General features: G+C 47.3%; 1 protein-coding gene across 3 annotated transcripts in view; it reads right to left on the bottom strand.

The window, feature by feature from the left end:
- LOC8037504 (cytosolic 10-formyltetrahydrofolate dehydrogenase) overlaps positions 1-17,178 on the bottom strand; it is a 241,410-nt gene that overhangs the window by 13,019 nt on the left and 211,213 nt on the right. For all 3 annotated transcript variants that reach the window (XM_042286777.1, XM_042286779.1, XM_042286778.1), the window contains one exon: positions 15,816-15,921. In XM_042286777.1, coding sequence (XP_042142711.1) covers positions 15,816-15,921 — 106 coding nt within the window. The remainder of the gene's footprint in view (positions 1-15,815; positions 15,922-17,178) is intronic.

The raw sequence follows: 17,178 nt of genomic DNA, 5'->3' as shown, positions 1-17,178 counted from the left end.
ACGGCCAGGCTGCGACACCGTCGTATTGGTTGACACCTGGGACATCAACGGCGCCACCTAACAGCTACCCTATAAAAGCGGATGATTCCCGGGACGGCGGCAATGGGCACGGCAGCGTTACCAGCATGAACACGTCCGAACCATGCATCCTTTTTGTGCAGATCCTGCTGGGCCTTCTGCATGCCCGGCCAGTTCATCGAAGCAACGATAGTACCACGTTAAAACCAAGTGCACAGTCACTGTTTCCCACTGACGCCCATGTGCCGACGCCGCTGCCGGTAATATCAGCGTATCTCGGCAGTCTGCACGGCCAGGCTGCGACACCGTCGTATTGGTTGACACCTGGGACATCAACGGCGCCACCTAACAGCTACCCTATAAAAGCGGATGATTCCCGGGACGGCGGCAATGGGCACGGCAGCGTTACCAGCATGAACACGTCCGAACCATGCATCCTTTTTGTGCAGATCCTGCTGGGCCTTCTGCATGCCCGGCCAGTTCATCGAAGCAACGATAGTACCACGTTAAAACCAAGTGCACAGTCACTGTTTCCCACTGACGCCCATGTGCCGACGCCGCTGCCGGTAATATCAGCGTATCTCGGCAGTCTGCACGGCCAGGCTGCGACACCGTCGTATTGGTTGACACCTGGGACATCAACGGCGCCACCTAACAGCTACCCTATAAAAGCGGATGATTCCCGGGACGGCGGCAATGGGCACGGCAGCGTTACCAGCATGAACACGTCGGAACCATGCATCCTTTTTGTGCAGATCCTGCTGGGCCTTCTGCATGCCCGGCCAGTTCATCGAAGCAACGATAGTACCACGTTAAAACCAAGTGCACAGTCACTGTTTCCCACTGACGCCCATGTGCCGACGCCGCTGCCGGTAATATCAGCGTATCTCGGCAGTCTGCACGGCCAGGCTGCGACACCGTCGTATTGGTTGACACCTGGGACATCAACGGCGCCACCTAACAGCTACCCTATAAAAGCGGATGATTCCCGGGACGGCGGCAATGGGCACGGCAGCGTTACCAGCATGAACACCTCCGAACCATGCATCCTTTTTGTGCAGATCCTGCTGGGCCTTCTGCATGCCCGGCCAGTTCATCGAAGCAACGATAGTACCACGTTAAAACCAAGTGCACAGTCACTGTTTCCCACTGACGCCCATGTGCCGACGCCGCTGCCGGTAATATCAGCGTATCTCGGCAGTCTGCACGGCCAGGCTGCGACACCGTCGTATTGGTTGACACCTGGGACATCAACGGCGCCACCTAACAGCTACCCTATAAAAGCGGATGATTCCCGGGACGGCGGCAATGGGCACGGCAGCGTTACCAGCATGAACACGTCCGAACCATGCATCCTTTTTGTGCAGATCCTGCTGGGCCTTCTGCATGCCCGGCCAGTTCATCGAAGCAACGATAGTACCACGTTAAAACCAAGTGCACAGTCACTGTTTCCCACTGACGCCCATGTGCCGACGCCGCTGCCGGTAATATCAGCGTATCTCGGCAGTCTGCACGGCCAGGCTGCGACACCGTCGTATTGGTTGACACCTGGGACATCAACGGCGCCACCTAACAGCTACCCTATAAAAGCGGATGATTCCCGGGACGGCGGCAATGGGCACGGCAGCGTTACCAGCATGAACACGTCCGAACCATGCATCCTTTTTGTGCAGATCCTGCTGGGCCTTCTGCATGCCCGGCCAGTTCATCGAAGCAACGATAGTACCACGTTAAAACCAAGTGCACAGTCACTGTTTCCCACTGACGCCCATGTGCCGACGCCGCTGCCGGTAATATCAGCGTATCTCGGCAGTCTGCACGGCCAGGCTGCGACACCGTCGTATTGGTTGACACCTGGGACATCAACGGCGCCACCTAACAGCTACCCTATAAAAGCGGATGATTCCCGGGACGGCGGCAATGGGCACGGCAGCGTTACCAGCATGAACACGTCGGAACCATGCATCCTTTTTGTGCAGATCCTGCTGGGCCTTCTGCATGCCCGGCCAGTTCATCGAAGCAACGATAGTACCACGTTAAAACCAAGTGCACAGTCACTGTTTCCCACTGACGCCCATGTGCCGACGCCGCTGCCGGTAATATCAGCGTATCTCGGCAGTCTGCACGGCCAGGCTGCGACACCGTCGTATTGGTTGACACCTGGGACATCAACGGCGCCACCTAACAGCTACCCTATAAAAGCGGATGATTCCCGGGACGGCGGCAATGGGCACGGCAGCGTTACCAGCATGAACACGTCCGAACCATGCATCTTTTTTGTGCAGATCCTGCAGGGCCTTCTGCATGCCCGGCCAGTTCATCGAAGCAACGATAGTACCACGTTAAAACCAAGTGCACAGTCACTGTTTCCCACTGACGCCCATGTGCCGACGCCGCTGCCGGTAATATCAGCGTATCTCGGCAGTCTGCACGGCCAGGCTGCGACACCGTCGTATTGGTTGACACCTGGGACATCAACGGCGCCACCTAACAGCTACCCTATAAAAGCGGATGATTCCCGGGACGGCGGCAATGGGCACGGCAGCGTTACCAGCATGAACACCTCCGAACCATGCATCCTTTTTGTGCAGATCCTGCTGGGCCTTCTGCATGCCCGGCCAGTTCATCGAAGCAACGATAGTACCACGTTAAAACCAAGTGCACAGTCACTGTTTCCCACTGACGCCCATGTGCCGACGCCGCTGCCGGTAATATCAGCGTATCTCGGCAGTCTGCACGGCCAGGCTGCGACACCGTCGTATTGGTTGACACCTGGGACATCAACGGCGCCACCTAACAGCTACCCTATAAAAGCGGATGATTCCCGGGACGGCGGCAATGGGCACGGCAGCGTTACCAGCATGAACACGTCCGAACCATGCATCCTTTTTGTGCAGATCCTGCTGGGCCTTCTGCATGCCCGGCCAGTTCATCGAAGCAACGATAGTACCACGTTAAAACCAAGTGCACAGTCACTGTTTCCCACTGACGCCCATGTGCCGACGCCGCTGCCGGTAATATCAGCGTATCTCGGCAGTCTGCACGGCCAGGCTGCGACACCGTCGTATTGGTTGACACCTGGGACATCAACGGCGCCACCTAACAGCTACCCTATAAAAGCGGATGATTCCCGGGACGGCGGCAATGGGCACGGCAGCGTTACCAGCATGAACACCTCCGAACCATGCATCCTTTTTGTGCAGATCCTGCTGGGCCTTCTGCATGCCCGGCCAGTTCATCGAAGCAACGATAGTACCACGTTAAAACCAAGTGCACAGTCACTGTTTCCCACTGACGCCCATGTGCCGACGCCGCTGCCGGTAATATCAGCGTATCTCGGCAGTCTGCACGGCCAGGCTGCGACACCGTCGTATTGGTTGACACCTGGGACATCAACGGCGCCACCTAACAGCTACCCTATAAAAGCGGATGATTCCCGGAACGACGGCAATGGGCACGGCAGCGTTACCAGCATGAACACGTCCGAACCATGCATCCTTTTTGTGCAGATCCTGCTGGGCCTTCTGCATGCCCGGCCAGTTCATCGAAGCAACGATAGTACCACGTTAAAACCAAGTGCACAGTCACTGTTTCCCACTGACGCCCATGTGCCGACGCCGCTGCCGGTAATATCAGCGTATCTCGGCAGTCTGCACGGCCAGGCTGCGACACCGTCGTATTGGTTGACACCTGGGACATCAACGGCGCCACCTAACAGCTACCCTATAAAAGCGGATGATTCCCGGAACGACGGCAATGGGCACGGCAGCGTTACCAGCATGAACACGTCCGAACCATGCATCCTTTTTGTGCAGATCCTGCTGGGCCTTCTGCATGCCCGGCCAGTTCATCGAAGCAACGATAGTACCACGTTAAAACCAAGTGCACAGTCACTGTTTCCCACTGACGCCCATGTGCCGACGCCGCTGCCGGTAATATCAGCGTATCTCGGCAGTCTGCACGGCCAGGCTGCGACACCGTCGTATTGGTTGACACCTGGGACATCAACGGCGCCACCTAACAGCTACCCTATAAAAGCGGATGATTCCCGGGACGGCGGCAATGGGCACGGCAGCGTTACCAGCATGAACACGTCCGAACCATGCATCCTTTTTGTGCAGGTGAGAAGAAACTACGGCAAGTGTATACGTAGCGACAATCTCTTCCTGTTTGTGCTGCCGTGCCCACGGTCATTGTGCCCTTTGCTGTGTGATGCCTGTTCGTTTATCAGGGATTTGTTATTGCTGGGAGGAGATGTTGAAACAAACCCCGGTCCTGGCATGGAAAAGATTCTAGAACAGCTGAAGAAAATCTCAGATGACCTTCAGGAAATCAAATCAGAGAAGATTAAAACGAACGTAAGACTCCTGGCGATCGAGCAGAAAATGGAATCTATAACAGCTCTTGAGGGTAGAATCACTGCCTGTGAGGAACAAATGTCCGTAGTGGCTGGGACTATAAGAACACTCTCTGCTAAGATAGACGATCTTGAAAATCGAAGTCGAAGGTCAAACCTGATCGTTTATGGAATACCAGAAATCGTAAACGAAAGTAATGAATCGCTTGATAGTTTTGTTACCGAAAAAATTCTCAAAGAAATTCTCGAGGTTCAATCTGCAGGTTTTGAGAGGATACATAGACTCGGCAAAAAAATGGAAAACAAAACTAGGCCGGTCATTTTTAAGCTATTCGACTTCAGAGACAAGGCAAAAATACTAAAAAACTGCTACAAGTTGAAAGGGACGATCTATGCAATCAGCGAAGACTTTTCCCGCCCCGTACAGAAAATTAGAAAAAAGCTGTGGAATAGCGCCAAGGAAAATAGAGATAGAAGAGAAAAAGTGCAACTAGTCTTCGACAAAATCAAAATCAATGGCAGTCTATTTGTTTGGGACGATATTAAGAACGATAAGATTCCTCTTAAAAAAAACGACCAAGCCAGCGCAAGCAAAGTCTCCCACGGAACCAACCTGCGAAACTAAAACTGATCAATCTAAACGCAAGAAGCTTGTTGAATAAAACTGTCCCTTTTGAATGCGTACTTCTTGATCACGAGCCTGACATTGTCACTGTCACAGAAACTTGGCTATCACCGTTTGTGCTTGATCATGAAGTTGTACCACCGAACTATGTTATCATAAGGAAAGACAGGCAGTCACGTGGAGGTGGCGTAGCCATAATCATTAAAAAAGGAATCGTTTTTACACGTTTGCCTGACGTACCTGACGTTGAGGCCGTTTTTTGCAAAGTCATGTTCGAAAAGAATGCGATATTTGTTGGTGCAGTTTATAGGAAACCTGGCACTGAGCTTGACAGCTTGACCGCGTTGCATGATTACATGTCTAGTCATCTTAAAGATTGCAAACTTATTTTGCCTGGCGATTTTAACCTGCCTGATATCAATTGGTCCACTCTTCAGTATGACACAACCTGTTCTGACGCACTTTTTGACATCATGTTAAGTTTCAACCTCACGCAAATGGTTCACCAGCCTACACGTGTCGACGGAACAACTAGTAACGTTCTTGATCTGGTATTTTTTAGCGACCATCTTCCAGAAAGTGAAGTACAAATTGATGTTATAGACGGCATATCTGACCATAAAATTGTTGTCTGTTCTTTCCCAATTCGCGACACCATCCGCTTTTCTTCTCCATCATCTGTGCTTAACTTCAATAACGCCGACGACGCGAGCATACTATCTCATCTTTCCCATGAATTTTCTTTTTTTACGGAGTATGCCTCTAGCGATAACGTCAGCATTAACGATTTATGGAAAAAGTTCAGAGATATAGTTCATTACAGTGTTGCCAGATACATACCTACAAGAAAAAAGTTAACAAAAAAACACAATCCATGGATCAACCGCGATATCATCCATGCTAAGCGAAAGATTAAAAGAAAACGAAAGTCACTGAAAACAAAAGCATGCCCAGAGGGTAGACTTGCCCTTGCTGAATTGGTAAAAGTGCTAAAAAATAAAACAAAAGAAGCAAAAGAAAAGTATTACAACGTGACTCTTCATGAATTCTTAAAGAACTCTCCAACTAAATTCTGGAACCATGTTAATCCCAAAAAAACGAACTCTCCCAGTCTAAACCCTGAGGAGAGCCGAAATAAGGCAAATGAGTATAATAGTTACTTTCAGTCCGTTTTTACAGAAGATAATGGTACTATCCGTAATCTCGAACCTAGCGCTATTGCTCTGGAGCCTCTGGTAATAACTGAACCCGGAATTTTAAACCTCTTACTTAACCTAGATACAAAAAAAGGCAGCGGTCCTGATAATATTCCTAACGCCTTCTTAAAACGATATGCTGAATGCATGAGCAAATACTTGTACATAATCTTTAATAAGTCTCTTAGCACGTGTCAGCTACCCGTTGAATGGAAAAAATGTAAAGTCATACCTATACACAAGTCAGGTGACATCAACAACCCCTCGAACTTTAGACCGATTTCTCTCACCTGTACTTGTTGTAAACTACTTGAACACATCATTCTAAAGCACATTACAACATTTCTTGATGCACACCAAATTCTTTCTCCTGAACAACATGGATTTAGAAGTGGTCTTTCAACAGTCACCCAACTCCTTGAAACTTTGCATGACGTGAGCCTAAGCATTAACAACAGAAAGCAAGTAGACATACTACTGCTCGATTTCTCGAAAGCATTTGATAGAGTTTCACACCCCAAGTTAATCATCAAGCTAAAACATGCTATTGGCGAAGGACCTATAGTCAGTTGGATTGATAACTACTTATCAAACCGTTCCCAGTTTGTGCAATATGGACAAGAGGCTTCAGAAACTGTCAGAGTTACCTCCGGCGTTCCGCAAGGTTCTGTCCTTGCGCCAGTTCTCTTCCTACTTTTCATTAATGATATTACAACTAACATTGATGCTAAAATTAGATTATTTGCAGATGATTGTATCATATACCGGGAAATCAACACATCGGATGATCACCTTGTACTAAATAGCTCTCTCCAGTTAATCAATAAATGGTGCGCTGATTGGCAGATGTCCCTCAACGTGAGCAAAACTGTTTGCATGTCTGTAACAAGAAAGAAATCTATCTCTGAATTTCAGTACGGCTTTGATGATGTAACGGTTTCACGGATGACTCAGTGTAAATATTTAGGCTTATTTATTACTTCAGATTTGAGGTGGGATCTACACGTAAATCATGTAACGTCAGAGGCATTAAAAAAACTTATGTACATAAAAAGAACACTCAAGCTAGCCGCTACACCCACGAAACTCTTAGCATACACTAGCCTTGTTAGACCAACACTAGAATATGCAAACATCGTTTGGTTTCCTTACACGAAGAATAATATAGCTAAGCTTGAAAATATACAGCGCAAAGCAGTAAGATTTATTTTTAACAAATACAGGCGCACCGACTCACCCACTGAACTCCTTAAAAAGTGTGGTCTTCTTACACTAGCTAACAGGGCAAAGCGACTTAGGCTTAAGTTCTTGTACTCTTTGCTGCATGATGCTTTCAAAATTGACAAATCCAAGTACGTCTCTTTTTCAAACACTAGACAGACCAGGCACAAACATGGTAAAACCTTGACTGAATACAGCTTTAAAAATGACTGCTTCCGCTACTCTTTTTTTCCTTTAGCTACCAGAGAATGGAATCAACTAGATCCTGTCATTACTAACAGCACCTCCATCACATCATTTCTATCTCAATTGGATGTTTTATTGCACAGTGATGTGTAATTATGAATGACTTTAATTGCATTTTTTTTACGTGTGGTTGTTGAACAGTGGTTGTTTAATTTGGCTTTGGAAATGTATGTTAACCCATGTGTATTAATCTTAAAGGTATTTCTACTCCAATTTATATCCCAGTGTTTATTGTACAATTTACTTGCATTTTTTGTTGTAGATTTCATGAAATATGAACGAGTGTGTACTTACTTTTGTGTGCTCCTTCCTGCGAAAATCCCTAAGGGATTGGCAGTATTTTCAAATAAATAAATAAATAAAATAAAATAAAAGCTAACCCATTATCCGAAATTAAGGCCTTTACATTTTTGAACATATCCCGTTCTAGGAAATATATCGCGCTTTTGACATATTTATTTTTAGGGCGTTTAGCGACCCTTCGTGTGCACTGGTGAATACAAGTTAAAAACGATAAAGTTCTGTGCGCTCCTCTGCTCTTCTTTTTCAGTTCAGCGAAGTCAAGATCAGCAGTTTCAAAGGGTATTCCAGCATGCTTTGGGATAATCATCCGATCCGTTCTTTGATAGTACTTGGCGTATTAACCTGGCATAAGTGCGAATATTTTACGTAGGCCTAGATGTCCTTTTTTGTGCAATTCCACCCAACGCTTTGCAAGAGCTTGTAGTAGATATGCCAGAAGCCATTGTGTCCCACTTGCAGTAGTTTTGGGACGAGCGTTTGGGAACGGCGTACTTGCCGTCTTCAAACTGGAGTTGTTTTGTTCCTTCCCATAGCTCGATGAGATTAGCTTCCTCCGACGGAATGTGTACAACCAGCATCGCCAGTGCATCAGCATCAGTCAGTTCTTTCCAGGGCGGTGATTCACTTCAAATTCAAACTGCTGTAATCATTGAACTACTTTGCCAGCTTCCCTTTCGGTTCTTTTAATCCAAGTAGGTAGGTTAGTGCTTGATGGTCGACGTAAAGCTTAAACTTTTTCCTATCGAGGTAAGTTCAAAAGTATCGAATCGCCATGAATACAGCCGGTGCTTTCTTCTGAGTTCTTGTATGGCTGATCTGTGCTTTCAAGAACATGAAAGCGTAGTATTCAATAACCCTAAGCCAGGCGTCGGCAGCCTTCTGTTGCAGAAAGCGGAGACCGAGCGGGCAGGACGGAGAAACGAAGATTAGGGGAACGGGGGATGGGGTCAGCTCATAACAATGAAAGATAACAAGCTGTGACACACTCTTAGGGATGTGCAAAGATGTTGTTTTGATTCAGGCACACGTGACGTAACAGTGCTCTAGCCCCCTTTTCAGTAAGATGTTGGACGTTCAATATTGCTTGACAAGATGCGAACAATAACACTAAAAGTTTAAACTTCATGAGATATTTTGGAAGTTCTGATCTGTCACTCACCAAAGCAACGTTTGATTTCACGATCTTGATCTTGAAAATGTATGTTCGCAGATATAACCGTGCTGTAACGAACTCTTCTATCAAGTAAACTGCGAGATATCGTAGAGTTTAAATCAATAGTTCAGGAAACCTGCAGAAAACTGACCGAAATTGTTCGCTGGAAATGTCTTCCTCAGTTTATTGTCTGTTTGTGGGTCAACTGATCAGTGAACACTTTCGTGACAAATCTCTTGAGCTTGTACAGAGTTAATAGCTCCAATAATACCGGCTTTGCAACCAAGCATACCCCTTGTCCCCAAGTTTGTGTGCATATGCGTGTGTGTGTGCGTGTGTGTGCGTGTGTGGAAGGAGGGGGGTGGTGGTGCGCAAGGGGTCGCATAATATTGCCTTGCAGGCCGCCGGTTGCCGACCGCCGCCAGCTAAGCTGTTGACTCAAAGGTTGAGTGGTATTTCCGTGATGCAAAACTGCCCCTCTTCCGGAATGTGAGGTGTAGGTATTTAACTCGAAAGGTAGTTGGAAATCGGGTAGTGTAAGCACATGATCACTGGTAATACGGTTGATCAGACCTTGATACGAAATATCGCACTGGCTAGACCATTCAAACGGTGCAACTTTCTTGGTAAGTTTGGTAAAATATTTTGTTAGCTTAGAGCAATCCTTTATGAAGGCCCAAAAATGACCGGCTAATTCAAGGAAGCCGCGTAGTGAGTGAACATAATATGGTCTTATTTAATCTAATCAAGACAACTGCTTTGTCGTCTTGTTGCGCCATCAAAGACACAACCAAGGAAACAACCTTGGGTTGAAAGAACTCGCTCTTATTGGCATTCATCTTTGAGCGCGATGAGTCGAAATCTTAAGAGAAGCTTTGCGAGGTGGGGTAAGTTTTCCACTGCAGCCCTTGAGCAGATTATGATGCCATCAATGTAGACATTGCAGAGCTCTTTTATATAGGGCTTCAAAACCTGGTTTGTCATTTTTTTTTAATCTAGTCTGGTGAACTCTTCCATTCGAAAGGCGGCCGGTTGTACTCAAAGACATCAAGTGGGGTTACGAAGGCAGTTTACTTTTTGTATTTTTCATGAAGAGGGACTTGCCAGACGCCTTTGCACCAGTCGATGAGCGAAGAAATGTTGAAACCATCAGTCTCGTCAATGATGCATTTGATGCGTCGTATGGCAAAAGAAAACAGATTAGTTTGTTAATTGATCAGCCGGTAATTTTTACAAAGACGGAAGGTATCATCTCCTTTTGGAACAATGGTAAGCGGTGACGCAAAGTTTGAAATAGACGGTCAAATTACGTTTGCGTCTAGCATCTTCTGCAGCTCTAGTTTCAGCCACACTTCCCCTTTTTTTTGCGCAATTTATACATAAAATATTAACGGTTTTTAAAGTTCTACTTGTTATTCCTGGGGCGCTCAAAGTTGCTTCAATGCGCAATCCGGAAAGTCGTATTTTAACCTCTCCTTAAACACAATTTTTTCTCACAAAAACAAGGAAGCATCTTACAAAAATAAGGTCCGTTTCGTTGCGTGGACATGTTTGGATACGTGATATAGAAATATAATTGAAAACAAAAGGCGTTCACGACACCCCTATGACTGTCGTTTTCTGAGTATATTCGTGAGGCATATTTGGTGGAATGATGCATCGCCATGACCACCGTAGGGGCGGTTCCAGCGGCTACTGATAGCCGTGGTATCTCGGCTGAGCGAAGCTACGAGGGCTATCGGATCATCTTGTCTCCTTTGCCGATGAACGTTCACGCCTTGAACTCCGTTTTCTTTCACTAAGATATCTGTGGGCGTCCCTACGGCATCGACGATTTCAAGGACGGGCGCGAAAATGCCGTAGGGCGTTTAAATATCGAGGCGTTTCCTTGTTACCAAGTGAACCACGTATCCTCGAATCGCTTTGTGCTAAGCGAAAGTTGGTGGATGCTCAAGCCTTAGAGGTGCTATCTGGTAATTCACCTGAACAAATCGGAGGTGAGACTCAAGTTGCATTGAATACCCTTTCATCTGCCTGAATAAAACCTTAAAAAAAAACAAAAAAAACACCTGGAGCCGTTTGGAAAACTTGAAGATGTCACCAGGGAGACGGTACAACCTCTTGGTAAGTTTGGTGAAATATCTTGTTAGCTTAGAGCAACGCTTTATGAAGGCCCAAAAATGACCGGCTAATCCAAGGAAGTCGCGTAGTGAGTGAACATAATATGGTCTTACCAACTTTGATATGCAATCAAGGAGCTCCAATCGACGTCGAGGACAGTGAGGTCAACCCCAAAGGACGGCGGCACCACTGAATATTTGCCGAGCCAACTCCGATTGTCCAGATGCAGGGCCTAGTCTCGGCACCACAGTGGGCACCGCTATGTCTTCATTGCCAAGGGACAGGCCATATTCGTAAAGAATGTCGTGTTCCCTGCTGCGAGACCTACCGACACTCCAGGTACACCAGGAAGGAGGGCATTCGAACGTACGCTGACGTGGCGCACGCCGTAATGGAGGGCGACACGACGGAGCACGTCATGAACCAGGCAGAAGCTGAGAAGGCGGCAGATGAAAACTCTTGAAAACTTCAAGTCTCAGGGTCTGGCCGGTGCAACGGCAGGCACTCCTGCCCATACACCGATGACATCTTTCACCTAGAAATCCTCAGTGATCAAAGTTGTTGCTAAACCAGCAAGCAGCGTGTCAGCACGCCGCCTGGTGCCCAGCAAACCTCAACCAAAAGACGATGGCTCACAAACAGCGTGAGAGGCCTTCGAGGAAGAGGAAAGCAAAGAAGATGCCGCTGACGAGATGGAAGCTTTGAAAGGCTCCGCACAGCTAACTATAGATAGAACCACCACCAACGCAGGAGGGTGGTCAACCGACGGGTTTTCGGGCGACGTGCAACATAGGTGGCGGATGGTGATGGCCATGAGGGGCCGTCGCCACGACAGCTTTCGAGCCCCATCGGTCAGTCAAACATCTAAGGACCCACGTACTGTGCGCCTGACGCTCGAGTGGCGGCGCTATCCTGGTGGCAGCCGTTTCAACTGCTAGGTCATGTGAAGGCCATTCCGAATGTCCGGACCGGGGGAAAGGGAGGCAGCAGGGCCGCCGCTAAGGGCCCCTGATTCTGCGAATCACAAACTCATTTCGTCAAAATCGCGTGTTTTTTTTTGGCTTTCTTCGCATTTTAGCAGCGCCTTCAAGCTTTCTCCTCTACGGTGCATTACCAAATTGTCTTTGTTATCACTCTTAAAGGTGCAAACAGAACGTAAAGAAACAAAAATTCAGTATAACGATATGAGTTTGTGATTCGCGGAGTCAGGCGCCCTTAGCGACGGCCCTACTACCTCCCCTTCCCCCGGTCCAGAGATTGGGAATGGCCTTCACGTGACCGACTAGTTAACACGGCTGCCGTTAGGATAGCGCGGCTCCGCGAAAGTCGGGCGTTCAAGTGGCGGCGTTAAGTTTGGGGCGCACTATACAAATGTATGGCTACCGTAGCTCCAGAAATGTGTGTCACAATGAAAGTGAGACTGACATAAATTTGCAGTGTAGTGTGTGCCATGTGCGATTCATTTGTTTGATACTTGCTTCTCTTTCGTGGCTGGGACGATTGCAACAAAATTAGAATGGCTCTCAATTTTGCCACCTTAAATGTACGGGTGGTAAATTCAAGAAGAAAGCAGCCTCAGTCGCAGCGTGTTTTATCTGATGAGCAATCAGACTTCTTCGCAGTTCAGGAGGCAAAAATGAAGGCAGAAATAACGACATTGCTGAGGCGCTGAAGCCCTTTTTCGACACGAAGGGGGATGTTTTCTTTTTCTAAAAAAGTGTGTCAGCCCTTCGAACCTTCGTGCAATTACAAAGAGGGGATCGCTAAACAAGTGGGTTAGCACACCTCAGCTAGGAGCACGTGTAACAAAAGCTCGCGCTGCAAAACCCAGAGGTCCTAGGTTCAAACCCCACCCCTGCTTGTTTTGATTTTGGATGAGCATCGTACCGGTCGTGGATCACTACCCTATGGTGCACGTTAAAGACCTCAGGCTAACAGTTGTACTGCACACCAGACGCCGATTAAGGCTAACTTCTGGCTGCATAAACATACACATAACACAGTCATTATGTAATTACAGTCGAATGCGGTCGTTTCATCACTTGGGATTTTACGTTGTAAGGTGAGCAATGGCGATTAATATGTGTCTATGCTCCTAACAACGTGCGGGAACAAAAACACTTTTTGTTTTTTAGATTCTTCAGCAATTACGTAGAATGCGACAGGCTTGTGGTTCTTACTGTGTCTGAGATGAACGTGATAGATCCTCGCGGTGTACAAGAAGCGATAGTAGTCGGACCTTAACAGATATCAGCGACTCATGTGGGCTCGATGACGTAGGCGCCTCGCACGAAGAAAGAAATGCATTTCAATAGACCCCTTTTCAAGCCTCATCGTGCGTCCGGCTGAATCGCATTTATGTCTCCGATGGCATTACACGGCGCTACAAAGGAGTTTTCTTTTCTTTATCGTGCATTACATTTGCAGCATAAAATGCAATGTCAGCCTCGAAGCTTCTTCGAGTTTTTTGAAAGAAGTAAGAAATTCCACCATGCTTTCACAAGCGCGGCTTTCAATAAAATACCTCGGCGATATTGAAAAAAAAAAAAAAAGGCTTGCCGGCGACCTGGCGGAGTTTCTTTTGCGCGCGCTTTTGTGTAGTTTGTTTTACAGCCTGTGTCCAGGACAAGATGCGCTAAGTCGGGTAAATAAAATGCTCCCCGACCGGTTATTAAGTCTTTCTTTTCAATGCATTAGCATTTATTGCCCTGGTGCATGTAACTGCCTGGTTTGTACAGTCGTGGTTTGGACTCAACTGGACTGGAGTGGTTTCGTTTGGACACAGCGCTGTTCCACCTTGGTCTTTCGCTCTGTTCGTTTACTCGCACGTTTCTAGGGACGCGCCGCTGTTGACGGCGGCTTCTCTTACGATGGCACCGGAGCGTAGGAATGTGGTTTTGAATCCCCAGCATGCACAACGCACGCCACAACGTAAAACCGAGAACTAGTGACGACAACGCTTGTGCCAGATCGCCTATACACGGGAGGAAAGATTGACTATTCGAAGAAAAGAGTATGCGGACAGTAGGTGGCGATCGACGGAAGTTGCGGTGGCTACATACGAAACCTTCGACGCCTGGGAGAACAGACTGCCTGTCGAAAAACTATAGTATGCGGACCGTTGCAAAGTGCGAATTTCCATCCTTCGCTGATTCGGAATTTTGCTCAAAATGTTAACGTATTTCGTCGAGAATCAGCGTAGAGACAGCAGCAAATTCGGCATCCTTTTTAAAAGCTGCACAGTGGCACAAAGGTGGTTAAACCTTGATTTAATGAAAATAGGATCTTTGTCCCATGGCCTGTTGGCTTCCTCCTATGCAAGACGCCTGAAACTATCCAACATAATTTCATCTATACTGTTAGAACGCGGTATTTTTCTAGGACATTGCGCAACGAACGTTAAAAAGATATATGTGCATAACCAGCGCGACAATGCGTTACCTACCATTCGAGAAGGACGATACGGTCCTTTATGACATAGTCATGGTATTTGGCGTATTCAGCATATAGGAAATGCGAATACAGTTTTGACAAGTCGAACCACATATCCACCCTGTACCTTGAAAATTCATTGGTGTTTTCGCCCAAGCCGAGTCTGTGTACTGTAGGACTGCCGACACTACCCGACTGGAAGCATTCCTTTCGCGTAATCAAAAATATAAGAGTTTTAGTAGGCCCAATGAACTTGGGTGATTTGTGTCAACACTGAGATTGCATTTTATGCAGCAAATATTGCGTACAATAAAGTAAATCCTCGTGGCGCCGAGCAAAGGCGTCGTGCTGCGTATTGCACGGTTCGGAATTCGATTTTCGCTTAACCGCTCGGTAAGTTTTACTTTTTACAATTAATAATGCCGAACTATCATTCTTTACAGTATATTATGAATATGTAGTATGCCTTCTCTTAGTATGATTCTGCATGGTGCACTATGGTATGTGTACATTTTATGATACCTTGACCTGCGTGTAACGCTTTTTCCTGACACTTACGCGTAACGCTCTTTGTATTAAATCCAGCTCATAAACACACTCTATGTTAAAAATTATTTAAAAGAGTAATGCATCAGTTGTTCAGCCGCCACTGTGTTTGGGCAATACCTCCTAGATTAGATGGTCGTGGGACTAAAGTTCCGCCGGCCTACGGATCCCCAGGAGGCGGGTTCGAATCCCGACCGGGGTGCCCGCAATATGACGGAGGCTTATTGCGGAGACGGCGCCGTGTAACCGAGCTTTCGGTTGCACGTCAAGAGATCCCCAGGTGGTCGAAATTAATCCCCAGGCCTCCGCTGGGGCGTGCCAGATGCCCGTCGTAGGTTTGGCACGTAAAACCCCCAAATTCGGACTAAAGTTCCTACGTCACTATAAGGAGATGAACGCCGGGCTTGAACGAGTGGTGAGTCAGCATTCGGCTGAGACTCACGTCGTCACTGACTGAAGAAGTGCTCGCGTTCGCCTCCTGAGGTGACGTTGAAACATCAGAACCACGGCCTTCTCATCTGGGTGATGTTGGTTCGAGCCATCTTTAAGAGTGCATGTGCCTACCGAGGACAGGGTCGATAAAACGCCGTGACTCACCCGTCCTTGAACTTGGAGACGAGCATGATTGGACCGAAGGATTCCTCCTTCGCCACGAACATGTGATCATCAACGTCCACGAAAACGGTGGGCTCCAGGAAGAATCCTGCGGGGTACAAAGAAGTTTCTATGGTCTTGTGCCGACGAGTACCCTATCACTTTCAATACTCGGAGTTTTGCCGGTCACCTCCTTTCTTGTCTATAAGAATCTAAGGTGACAAAATGGTGGAACCCGCTAAAACAACCAACTGCCATTTTTGAGCTAAGTCGCTCAAAAGCCCAAAAGTAAATTTTTTTCTTTCATAAACAGTACTTGCGATTTACTGCACGTCAATCACGCGTGCAAAAACAATATGTAAATCGCACAAAAATCTGATCTAAAAAAATGAACACCGTTTTTGCTGAAAATAAACCACACAGGTGTTTCTGCACGGAAATTAGCACGGATGTTTAATGATACCGTACACATTGTTTGTATCAAATTACTGATACTGAAAGAATAAAACACACTTGGGACGGACGACGAATCTTTGATCTCGCAACAACATAAATGATTCCAAATACATTCTTTGCAGCTCCACTCGTCGGTAAAAAATAGAAAGAAGGGGACGTGGAATAGAGGAGGTAAAGCAAATAAAACGTGCTTAAAACTATGCGCAGGGCAAGTTCGTCTGCTTCTTGCGCAGGGGGTAATGGTGACGTCAGAACGCTGAGCCCTGATTGGCTGATCGCGACCCCCTATCTGAGCGTCGTCTGCTCCTTTGCAACGTCGTCTGCTCGCAACGTCGTCTGCGTCTGTCTCACCTTTCCTGCGACTTTCGAAAGCGCAGAGGCCAGAGGCCAGGTTCACAAAAAGATCTTACGCCAAAAATGTGCGTAAGACAAAACTTGAGAACACATTCGTGTTCACGAAATTTTTGGAAGTTTTGCGCAGGTTACGACGAAGTCCTACGACAGCTCCGAAGCTGTCTTACACACTTCTTACAGTCAAATCAGCATGGCCGACAGCGTCGCAGTCGCGACGATTAACGGACGTTTATTTTTCTACGTGCGCTTCTCACGCGTCCCGACTTCAAGCAGCAAGAAAAAAGTAAAAAGTACTTGAAACAGACCACGACAAACAAGAACGCTGGATCCACAAACACCCAGGAAATACTCCAACGCCCACGGTTCCACCGACAACGACCAAGCGAGCTCGGCAGATAGGCCTAGCAGGCACTCCGACTCGGCAACCGTCTGCCCACGGCCGGCTGGCGTGCTGAATGGAATATGCCCGCGCGACCCTTGTGAACCCTTCCCGTCTTCTAGTTTGATCGCTGACCTCAGTTTTAGATTAAGAGGTCAATCTCTTCCTCTTGTCATC

This window comes from Ixodes scapularis, unplaced genomic scaffold (assembly GCF_016920785.2).
Source record: "Ixodes scapularis isolate PalLabHiFi unplaced genomic scaffold, ASM1692078v2 PGA_scaffold8__174_contigs__length_109621045, whole genome shotgun sequence".
NCBI lineage: Eukaryota > Metazoa > Arthropoda > Arachnida > Ixodida > Ixodidae > Ixodes > Ixodes scapularis.
This window is presented reverse-complemented; position numbering and strand designations above follow the sequence as displayed.